Source organism: Halichoerus grypus, chromosome 4, assembly GCF_964656455.1.
Source record: "Halichoerus grypus chromosome 4, mHalGry1.hap1.1, whole genome shotgun sequence".
NCBI classification, from domain to species: Eukaryota; Metazoa; Chordata; class Mammalia; order Carnivora; family Phocidae; genus Halichoerus; species Halichoerus grypus.
The window spans coordinates 155,818,864-155,831,290 of NC_135715.1; the positions used below are offsets into that span (position 1 = coordinate 155,818,864).

The 12,427-nt window shown below is 37.4% G+C and overlaps 1 protein-coding gene and 1 non-coding gene across 4 annotated transcripts in view; one reads left to right on the forward strand and one right to left on the reverse strand.

The window, feature by feature from the left end:
* The window catches only part of HECW2 (HECT, C2 and WW domain containing E3 ubiquitin protein ligase 2), a 360,698-nt gene that overhangs the window by 65,145 nt on the left and 283,126 nt on the right, over window positions 1–12,427 (reverse strand). For all 3 annotated transcript variants that reach the window (XM_036097304.2, XM_036097301.2, XM_036097307.2), the window contains 3 exons: window positions 11,253–11,387; window positions 7,795–7,897; window positions 4,051–4,147 (listed from right to left, as the gene is read on the reverse strand). In XM_036097304.2, the coding sequence (XP_035953197.2) occupies window positions 4,051–4,147; window positions 7,795–7,897; window positions 11,253–11,387 (335 nt within the window). The remainder of the gene's footprint in view (window positions 1–4,050; window positions 4,148–7,794; window positions 7,898–11,252; window positions 11,388–12,427) is intronic.
* LOC118539002 (small nucleolar RNA U13) lies at window positions 10,766–10,868 on the forward strand. The gene has a single exon (XR_004918887.1). It is a non-coding gene; the product is annotated as a small nucleolar RNA U13 (small nucleolar RNA).

Here is a 12,427-nt window from a genome sequence, read left to right on the forward strand (position 1 = left end):
ATCAACTTTTCTTTCTACTTCCCATTCGATCTGGAAATACAGGTCCATTGTGGATTCTCACGGACAAAGAGAAATGGAATCAACCTGGGCCCCAAAATAATTATCACTGATGCCTGGGGAAAGCTGGAGTAGTAGGGAGCAGGTTTGCTGGCTAGACCTAATTATCACACAAGAGGTATTACTCTCAACTCTTAATTCAGTTTTATGACATGTAGATCCTTGCAAATAATATAGTGTTGTACAAATACCAATACCAAAAATTTTATTTAATTTGTATTCATTACATTCACCAATAAAATATTGTTAAAAGGCTCTTTTTTAATGAATATATTTGTCTTTGAATAAAATAATAAAACATTTTATTTTGGCTTTTATTTTAATGCCACACACACAAAAAGCTTCTTAGTATGATTACTGTCTTCCAGTGAGAGCCAATAGTAGGAGATGGTTATCCATGGGGGGACAGTACTCACTTGAAGGAGGTAGTACTGACTTTTGGATGATGATTTTTCTAGCCGAGGAAATAAATCTCTTCTGAGATTAAAAAAAAGGAGAGGACAACTTTGTAGCATCACATTTACATGACAGATGAAATTAGAGGGAGCGGTGATTTAAATACAGTAGTTGGAAGCTAAAGCCATATCCATTGCAAAGAAAACCATAGCCATTCTACAGGAAAAGGTACATAAGTGGAGTCTCAAGGAAGAGGAAGCTATATATGGACAGAAACTAAATAAACTGCTGGCTGTCCTTTGGTTTAGGAGGAGTCACAAGCTAAACAGGAAAAATACAACGTCAATAGATGTACCCATTTGAATCTCCTAAGGGCTAACACTTTTCCTCATTATATTATGGCGAGAATAAAGAAGGGGTATTTCTTTTAAGTGACTGTGCCACGGATGAGAAAGAATGCACACAGAGCTACACTGGTGTTGAGGATCCTTGCCCAGGATATGAATAGAAGGTCCACAGTTACCTTTGACACACAATTACTCGATGGCTCTATTCCATGCATAAATCTTTTATCAAGCATATCACTGAAATATGAGATTAAAGAACCGCAGCTGGTTCCCCACCCCTGCCTTTGTGGGAATGCCTCTTACGATGCAGTTTTTAACCATACGAAACAGAATGTTCTCTTAGATACACAAACTTCCCCATTATGTTGTTGTGATAAGCAAAATGCTCAACTACCAAAAACTTTTCAGAAAATAAAAGCGCACTGACACACACTCTGTGTAAGAGGAACGCATTATCTCACTGATTTATGTCTTTGCTTCCTTCTACTTGTCATGATAGCATATGCTTTTTACGGTCAAATTCTGTAAATAATTTTAGAAAGGATAAGTGGAAGGTTATAAGTAAGTTGGAATAAGATGGAAACTTATTTCAAAACTTCTAAAATAATTTCTTACCGATAGACTACCATGTGAGATCTACATTACAAGAATGTGCTCAGCTGAAGACCCAGGGTGTCACTAAAAAATAAAAATCCTTACCAATCTTTAGGAGGTTAGAGACTTTTAAGACTCTGAAAAGCAGAAGGAAAAACAAAAACAAAACTGAAAGCTACCAACTGGGGCCAGCAGTTTTCCCTTCTGCTAGGATCTATTAAGGTCCTGTCAAATCCCTGAAGAATAATGATACTGTTGGATGCCTTGTTCAGGCAGAATAAATCATCCAATATCTCTGATGGTGGAAATTTAAAGATACGTGAAATTGCTATAAATAATAATGTGGGGTGTAGAGCAAAAGTAGAAACCTTCTTGAGTTTCCTCTTTCTTGGTTTTTTTTGTGGGGGGTGGGGTACCTTGACAGGAATAGAGACTAAAAGCTCATGTGAGCACATGCATGTGTGTGTGTGTGTGTGTGTGTGTGTGTGTGTGTGTGTTTGGGGCTAGGGCTGGTGGGAAAGAAAAAAAAATAGACTTCTTATTTTGTGGTTAGCAAAAGAGGAGATATTTATTTTTTGTTTTGTTTTGTTTTGTGGTCTGGAATCTCTAAGATCTCTCAGTGGACAACTGGGGAGTTTATTTCTGCAATATTATTAACTAAAACTTCTTACACAAGACTCTCCAGTGGACCATGGATTACTGAACTGATTCCATAATATACAAATATACAAAATGAGATAGCTCATCTAATTTTTATAATTTTCTTGTGATTGAGAACAGCATGCTTGTCAGGTTGAGAAAAGCACTGAGACTTGGGTTAGATATTAACTATTGTAAAACTGGGATTTTTGTGTAGGCAATGTTTGTAGTCATACTTGAAATTACATTTACATGTAGCCTTAGCCTTTAGAAACTTTAGAAGGTAATGACAATTTTTAAAGCTATGAGAGACTGACAGGAGATGGGGAGTGGGCAAAATGGGGAGAGGGGTTCATAACATATAAACTTCCAGCTATAAAATAAATAAGTCATGGGAATGTAATGTACAGCGTGGCAGCTGTAGTTAATACTGTATTGCATATGTGGAAGTTGCTATGAGATCTTAAAAGTTTTCGTCATAAAAAAAAAAATCCTGTAACAATGTGTAGTGATGGATCTTCACTAGACTTATTGGGATGATCATTTCACAATATATACAAATATTGAATCGTTATGTTAAATGCCTGAAACTAATATAATATTGTATATCAATTGTACCTCAATAAGATAAAAGATATGAGAGAATAAGAACATAATAAGAAGAATTGGTAATTTATTTTCAAATCAACAAAAACATCTCTATATCTGTGCATATATGTATGTATATACATTCACTGTATGCAAAGTACTATTCTTGATATTTAAGCAGTAAGGAGGAGACATAATGAGTTGAATAAGATCCATATTTGTAAGGAACTTATAATCTAGTTGGAAAATAAAGCATAAGGACTTGAAAAGTCAAATTACAGCACAAAAGTCATATAAAGGACAGTGTGATACACTACATAATTAATTATCAATTAGTGTCTAGAACATAAGTTATTACACCTGGATGTGTCATTGGAATTAGATGGAGAGGTTGTAAGATATTAAATGCTTGAGTTCTCCCCTAGACCTCCTGAATTAAATAACTGGACAGGGTATAGGAGGATAGGGGGTATAAATTCAGAGAAGGGAGAAGGGTTGGGGGAGAGAAGACCTGGCATTTCACACTTTACAAAGCTTCCCAGGTGATCCTGATGAAAATTTTGGTACAACTGAGTAGTATTGGAGAATCACTGCTGTGAGCCAAGATGGCACCACTGGACAAACATTTCTACCAGTAAAGGTGGCATATGAACCAAATGAGCTTTGAGTTATGTCAAATTTTCAGCAAAAACTTACATCTTTTTCCATCTCCACTGATACCTACAACACTGAGGTTGAGAAATACTAGCCTAGATCTTGAGAGCAAGAGCTCACAGTGCAGCTGAGAGGCTTAAAGGAGGGATAGCTTGCAGTGAGTTTTAAAGGAAAGACCTTCCTTGCCAAATGCACAAAAGAAAAATTTGCCAGGGAACAGGAACAGCATGTATTCAGGAAAGTAAAACTGGACTTAAGTGTGACGCATTGAAGAACTGTTTAGAAGAGTGGGTTCATGCATAGGAATACTGGATGGTGAAGAGGATCAGATTCCCTCCTTGGGTTCCACTGTGTTTATATTATAAAAAAATGTGAATACTGAGCCTAGGATTTTATAAGTCTCAATTCAGTGAACTCTTTTACTTTTGTTTACTCGAGCTACACTCAAAAAGGTTAGTGTCTTATTATTTTCATTATAATCTGCACATCAAGGATGTATTCTTGGCTATGAATTTTTATTTCTTTTTCATATTCCTTCTTTAAAGAGGGTGGTTCTAGGTTCTTTAGTAGTCAATCTTATTCAGTCTTCATACTTAATAGAGAAAAGTCAGGACTACAATGACCTGGTTGTTGATGACAAAGTCTTTGTGCACAAGATGTCTTTGTTCAGACTGCCAGAAAGAAAGAGTAAATTTCCAAGATGATTATCAGTGTTCCTGACGACTTAATAGTTGGGGCTTATGGAACTTGAACCAAATACCATTACTGCAGTTACCTGAGTGAATGATTCCTGGTAAGATCAGGTTGACGCTCCTGTAGAATTTCAAAGATGTTGGGTTGGCGCAGAAATGCAACAATCTTGTCATTGTAAGCTGAAAAAAATCAGAAATTATAGCAATACTTTAAAAATCTGTTATTAGGTTTACGCACATAAATCCAAACTTAAAAGTCAGTGTTTTTGGTTAATATTCCTTGTACTAAAAGTCATAGTTCGGAGCCACTACAGATGCTTAAAATCCAATTTGTGTCTACCTGTTATATGACTATTGGACTTAGATCTAGTAGGTGTGACTTAAGCACTAATTAAACTCATCTGATAAGTCATATTTATTATCAAATTGCAGGATGAGATCACTGACAAGATTCTAGATATTGATAGTTTCTAGCTACTGCTTACCAAAAGCCTCATAAGCAACTGTTAGAAATGGAAAACTATCTTCTGACTAAGTATCAGCCATCCAGAGAGGTAAAGAGGCAGAATAAGAGTTGCCAAAATACAATAGTGCTCTGAAAACTGAAGACATTGATGAAAAAAACCGAAGATGAGGCAAATGAATGGAAAGCTATACCATACTCATGGATTGGAAGTCTAAACACTGTTAAATGTACATACTCCTCAGAGAACTCTACAGATTCAAAAAAATCCCTATCAAAACACCAACGTTTTTTACAGAACTAAAACAAACAATCTTAAAATTTGTATAGAACCACAAAAGACCCATAATAGCCAAAGCAATCTCATGAAAGAACAAAAAAGCTAGAGGTATCACAATCCTAGATTTCAAACTAAACTACAAAGCTATAGTAGTTAAAACAGTGTGGTACAGGCACAAAAATAGACACACAGATCAGCAGAACAGAGAGCCCAGAAACACAACTATGCTAATATGGTTAATTAATCTACAATAAAGGAGGCAAGGATGTACAATAGGGAAAAGACAGTTTCTTCAATGAATGGTGCTAGGAAAACTGGGCAACTACATGCAAAACAATGAAACTGGCCCACTTTCTTACACTATACACAAAAATAAACTCAAAATGGATTAAAGACCTAAATGTAAAACCTAAAACTATAAAACTCCTAAGACAGTAATCTCTTGGACATTCGTCTTAGCAACATTTTTCTGATATGTCTCCTCATGAAGGAAAATAAAAGCAAAAATAAACTATTGGGACTACATCAAACTAAAAAGCTTTTGCACAGCAAAGGGAACATCAACAAAATGAAAAGGCAGTATACTGAATAGAACATATTTGCAAATCATATATCCAATAAGAGGTTAATGTCCAAAATATATAAAGAACTCATTCAACTCAACACCAAAAAAACCACAAATAATCCCATTGAAAAATGGGCAGAGGACCTGAACAGACATTTTTCCAAAGAAGACATATAGATAGCCAACAGACACATGAAAGATGCTCAACATCAGTAATCATCAGGGAAATCCAAATCAGAACCACAGTGAGATATCACCTCACACCTGTTAGAATGGCTAGTATCAAAAAGACAAGAAATAACAAGTGTTGGCAAGGATATGGAGAAAAGGGAACACTTATTTACTGTTGGTGGGAATGTAAATTGGTGCAGCTATTATGAAAAACAGTATGGGGGATCCTCAAAAAGTTAAAAATAGATATATCACATGCTCTAGTAATTCCACTAGATATTTACAAAACAAAACAAAAACACTAATCCTAAAAAATATACGCACCCTCTGTTCACTGCGGCATTATTTACAATAGCCAAGAGAGGGAAGCAACATAAGTGTCCATCGAGAGATGGATGAAGATGTGATTCTGTATATAATTCTATATATAATAGTACATTACCCTGCAATAAAAAAAGAATGAAATCTTGCCATCTGCAACAAAATGAATGGACCTAGAGAGTATTATCTAAGTGAAATAAGTCAGACAAAGACAAATATGGTGTGATTTCATTTTTACGTGGTATCTAAAAAAACAAAACAAATGAAAAAACAAACAAAATCAGAAACAGACTCATAAATACAGAGAACAAAATGATGGTTGCCAGAGGGAGGGGGCCGAGAGGACAGACAAAACAGGTGAAGGGGATTAAGAGGTGCAAACTTCTAGTCACAAAACAAATAAGTCACAGGGATGAAAAGTACATCATAGGGAATATAGTCAATAATATTGTAATAATTTTGTATGGGATATACACTGAGTAATGTATAGAATTGTGGAATCACTATGTTGTACACTGGAAACTAATATAATGTTGTGTGTCAACTATAATTAAAAAAAAAAAACAGTTGTCAGCAAGCTACTACCAAAATGTAGAGAACAAACCATTCACAAATATTATGCAGAAATAAAAGCTATTTACCAAACCAACTATACCAACAGCTACAATACAATTGGCATTATCAACTATGTACATAACATCAAAAGAAAAATGTATGTTTGTCAAGTCTGGCTAATGTCCACAAAAATTTAAAAATAATTAATTACAATTCATTAAGAGCTCTAATAATTTCTCTTTGTTAAGAAAACTAATTGGCTTACTTAATATTATTCATCTTGATTATATGTTTCTAATCAGAAAAATATATTTAAACCACAGAACTGAATGTCTGGATTCTCAAACATCTGTGATCCTAGTTCAGGCAAGGAACATGCCTTACTTTAACAAATGATCAGACAAAAGAAATATCATGCTCTAAACATTTGCCAGTTCAAATTTCAGCTGCATCATGCTGCCTTTGCAAACATATTTTAGTTAAATGTGAATAAAATAAAAAAAATACTATCTGCTAACATGGAATCCCACTGTCAAGCTTGAAGTGTACCTATCAGTACATTTCATCATATATAAATAATGAAAACACTTTTAAAAAATTTTTTAGAAAACATTTTTATAACTGAAATTTTGTCAGTGGGTTTTTACATTCCATCCACAATCAGAGACTAGATAACTTTTTGAGTAACAATTTTATAAGATTTTTAAGTTCTCTGTGCAGTATTTAGTATCCTATTAGTAACAGCATAAATAGACTGTTAGACTTGGATCCAAGATTTCTTTTTGTCCAGTGTTTGTCAAATTTCTTTATATCTCATGTTAAAGTTTTCCTTAAAGAAGTGAAAATTTTAAGGTAAAAACAGACCAATGGAGAGCTACTCAAATTTAAGATGAAGCCGGGAGCCCATACGGCCTCCTGCCATCTGTCTACTCCACCTGCCTTCGGGCTCCAGGTGTGAAAACTGACCTACTTCAACCTCATCGTGTGAATAATAATTCAAGTTGTTCTTTAGGCCTACTGCCCCAATTCATTTATTTTGGTGTCTCTTGCTGCCTTGTATTTGCTACAAATACATAGCTCTTTACCAAAACCTTAATACGCCATCATTGCTTTCTTATTGTGAGGCTACTTAGGTTCACACAGTACTTAAATTCGGTCCCAAGCATTAGATATATACTAAATATATGCTTGTCCAATGCCTCATTTGAAATGACCACATATTTACCTTAATAGCTTATTTTCCTTTAACCTCAACAATCTATTATAATAGCTCTACTAGAAAAGGTAGAGTAACATAAAAAAATCTCATCACATAGGATTTTATACGACATGAGTGCTTTGCAATTCAAATCAGTTTCTTAGGGATAATGAAACAGTTCTCAGTACAGGGCAAAAGTAGCAGGCTGACAGAGTGCATGATTCATACTGATATGAAAAGCGAAGATAAAGATTTCTGGAAAGGGATGACATACCCACTGGAACCATATCCTGGTACTGTGGCCTACTGACTGTATTGAACGTACTCGATGGCCTGGGAAGAACTGGTGGGCCTGTATGTCGAGAATCTTCTCCTACCTGCAAACCAGAAGCATCATTTATGTTGTGCACCAAGACCCAGAATGGTTTAAATCAGCACACCAAGCCTAGTTGTTCAAAATACTTGACAACGAGCATTAAGGACCAACTGATCAGAAAAGATGCCAGCTGAGGAGCCGACACAGGGTTCTCAGGAGCTCTGCTTTAGTGGCTGGATTGAGGGGAGGGGTTGGGACGTCCATGTCCTTGAGAGGGGCCGGGGCAGTGACCAAGTCGTACAGGGGTAGTTCCATATGCATACAATTATTGGAGCTGTAGAAGCTAAACAGCAGACCTGTTCACCAGGAATAACCTCTGCTTTGACAAAACAAAAACCTGCAACAATACATCGGAGAGGGAACCTGGGAAGTACCAGTACCAGGTTATTCCTTCCTTTGGCCAAAGCAGGTTAGGGAATTCCCTGCTCAGCGGAGGCTGAAGAGCAGCCGGCTTCGTGTGGGGTTCTGAGTTGGTGTATTATCTCCTCAGGAGCAATTTTACACACCTATTAGAGCACCCAGTACAACAGCTCTTTCTGGTTTGAACCTCCCACACCAGGGAGCTAATCATAGCAGGTGTGAAAGAGCTAAATAGGGTTGCCCCAACCTGAATTATTTATTGTACCTATTACAGATTTAGAAACTCATACATACAAGTCAATCAACAAAAATGTCCTTTATTAGTCTTCTCAGTAAACTCTAGCATTGCTTTAGCTTCTGTTTTAGCAGCCCCCTCCCCCTATTACAGAAGTCTTTTCAGACAACAGTAGAAAAGAAGTATTAGTAAGAGGGAAAAAAAGGCAAAATAACATATTGGATTTATAAATTGGTACTTTAAAAATAGAGCTTCTAATCCCACTCATTCAATCCTTCACAACCATTTTATCACATTGTATCTGTGAGGTGTTTGGTGAAGGTTTTTCTAAAGGCCCTAAAACTAAAAATACTGTTCCCACTCTACACTGCTTGCTCATCCCTCAAGAATACTCTCACTCATTCTTCACAGTGTAGTTCAAAGAGCCCCTCCTCGATGAAGCTTTCCTTTCTATTCAAGCTGACTTTAAATGTACCCTTCTCTGAGCTCCCAAAGCACTTGGTATACATTTCTTAAGCAGCTGCCATTACTACCATTTTATAAAGCGTTTTCATTCATATTTTTATTCATTTGTATTACGGTTAGTTTCATATATTTGCTCCTTTATAAGAAAAAGAAACCTATGTTATTTGTATCCTTCACACCAACCACTATGTCTCTACACTGCCAGTGTTTGGTAAGAATTTCTCTGTTGGATGGAAGATATACCAACATTTTTACTACCTGTGATATTTGCTAAATGAGGATAAGAGAGTAGATGGAAAGCCTCCTGTGTATGACTAGAAGTTTCTCGCTGTTTCTCTTGAATTATTGGCTTTGAAGAATAAAGTCAGCCACTCTCAGAGGAGATTCGATCATTAACGACACCTTGTTTGTCAGTCACAAAATTTATCACTTCAGTACATGACACATACTTTCCCTCCTTGTCAGTATGTGGCCAAGCGTCATTATTTCCCAGAAGAGACAAATGTCTTCTCTTCAACACCCCACTTCTTCAAACCAGACTGTAAGACAGGGGGCAAGGCCAGATAAGTGTGCGGAGCACTGCAGGCGGTGCCCGGAAAGCACATTCCCATCACTGGTCTGGCAAGGCTGGGGCTGACTGCTGAGTCTTTGTGGGGTTATCTCGGTTCCATTGCTCAGTCTCCATCAACACGAAGAGATATCCTCACTTAAATTTGAATGTGTACCTTAGGATCCCTCTACCACAACAGGCTATTACTAGACCATGAAAATAACTCAAGTGCTGAGACAGGAATTGAAAGAAAAAGGAAGTTAGCTATAACTCTTATGCATGTGGCCCCGACCAGACCCAGCAGCCAGCTCCACACGGTGAAGTCAAGATAAGGCCAAGTGGCTAAAGTGCACTGGCCTTGTGATAAAAGTCAGGCAGGGTCCTAATTATGGTACGTATCACACACAAGGTCCAAAGGTGAGAGGTCTGTTCTGCTTTTAAGTGAATGCTGTTTGCATCATCCAGTTCATCACTCATGGTTTCCATGGCAGCAAAGTAAAGATTTATCAACTACTCATAAAATATAAATATTTCTGTGCATACCTCATCCTGCAATAGATTTATATATCACTTTTATATGAGCTTCTCAAGTATACTCTTCTATGTCTGCACTTACAATCAGCAAACACACAAGTATGTAAATCACAAGGGGAAATTCCAAGAGTAGAATTTTGATGAATAAAATCCAGTTATTTATCGCATTCATAATTTTTCTTATAAGAGAGGTTACAAAAATATTTGATCTACAATATAATACTGAAAATATAATATGCACATAGACATGGAAAAGGCATGTAGGAAAAGAATCTTAATTCTTTCTGCCTGAGCAAAATTTTTAGAAACAATGTATACCAAGCAATGATAAACATTCAAGGCATAAAGCCAGTATTAAAGAGAAAAAAAGTTGACTTAAAACATTCCTTTTATTTAAGCTACTAAAGAAAAAGGAAAACAGGAAGTGATTCTTTTTTTTTTTTTTTGGTTAGGCTATTCGAGAGCCCCCATGTGGTTACCACAGGTCACTGCAAGCCAGCAAAGTTAAAGCGAGGTAGAGCTGTTAGTGATTAATTCCGCCCATTTTCTCTGGGCTCTTAGAGTACATGAATCAACTCTCAGATATATGGTGACTTTAAAGAATATTAGTGAGGACACCACCACCCCATAGCATTGGCTGAAGATTTTAATCCAATCCAGCAACCCTCACTTCAAAAACCTCCCTGTATGTAACTGACATTTTGCCCACTAAAAGTTACATTTCGAGCCTTTTGCAGTTCATAAGCGTGATGATGGGGTGTTCACGCCTTTGTGTGACACGAGCCCCCCTCAAACCTCGTTACGACTCGGTACATTACCCATCCGACGTGGAAAAAAAAAAGTTACATTTATTTTTTCCTATGAAGCTGCCCTTAGGTATGTACGCAAAAGGCTTTACCGTCATCCTCTCTGGAACATTTCCTAACATTGAGAATTTTCTCTAACCAACTTCTGAATGTAAAAAATTCTCTGCATTCTTCAATCTTTCCCCATATATCCGTCTTTTAAAGTTTGTAAATTAGGCTCTGTGCATTTCCAGAGAAGCCCTGTCAACATTGCAACACTTTCCAGTCTCCAAATGATAAGCTCTAAACCAAACTAGGAAAACAAAACAAAACAAAACAATAATAAAAAGCCCGCCCGTTTCCCCAGCCACCGCATCCCCGTGGCTTCCACGAAGCGCTTGCCGAGGGCGGGGGGCGTGGGACTCACCTCGCCGGCGCTGTGGCTGCGTTGCCTCGTCAGGTGCTGCCGATGAACCAGCGCGCTCGTGGGTCTACTGCTCTGGAGCGGGAGCCGGGGGTCGATAAAAGTGGTGGTGCAGGAGTTGTGGTCGACAAAAAATGCCTAGGAAACAGTCCCCTCAGTCAGTCTTCAATTCGTGCCACACACCTGTCTTCGCTGACCTATCATAGCACACGTTCAGGAAAAGACCCACTTTCGAGTAATGATCTCAGCTCCATTTTCTCATAAATTTAATCTTTGGGGAGCATTATTCCTGGTTTTAGGAAATACTCGAAGAGACAGTCATCAAAGACAGGATCTTAGCTAGGAGCCATATGAAAGGACACTTGGGCTTCTCTTAACTGGTGCTCTTTAAGCTCTTACTGCTCTCCACGGTTATTACAAAGTTCTTATCACCTGACACTTCAGCCTCATTGACCTCTCCTACACTGTCAGCCCCCAGGCTCCCCACTTTCCCAGAGTAGTGTCTCCTCCATTTGTCCCATCCCAGCCTGATGACCATCCTAGTTTTTCAGGGCTTTCTCTTACACATGTAAGTATTAATAGTCTTCAATTGTTCCAAATCTCCACAACCTTATTCATTTAACTGGTACCTCAGTATCGAATATTCTTTCTAAGTGCTTTGATTACATCACAGCTCCAATCCAAAGCTTCCACTGGCTACCCAAGATCTAGAAAAAAACATTCCAACAAAATTTGGCAGTTTTCCAAGATTTTAAAATCTCCTTCCCATTTGCCTTTCCAGTTTAATTGGTGATCACACATTCCATACAAATTCTATCACCTGCAATGACTTTGGGCAAGCCACTTTAAGTTCCCTGAGCTGTAGAATTCTTATAAAAACATTTTTCCCCCCATACTGTGAAAGGAGGGAGGAATCATGTCTATGGTGTTTACTGCAGAATCCCCGATTACTGAAATCACAAATGAGCATAAACCGTTTCCCTCACTGTTGCAGTAAGGACTGCATATAACGTAGAAAAGCCTTTTAAAATTCTTTTTGTTTAATTCTGAAGCTCTACACCAGTGCTATTTATCGCTGTCATTAGGAGCCAAATGGTGTAAGTCTTCAAAGTAAAATTCGCTCTAGGGAATAACGAAGCCCATTATCTCAAGGACAATTAGAAAATGTAAGTTTTCCA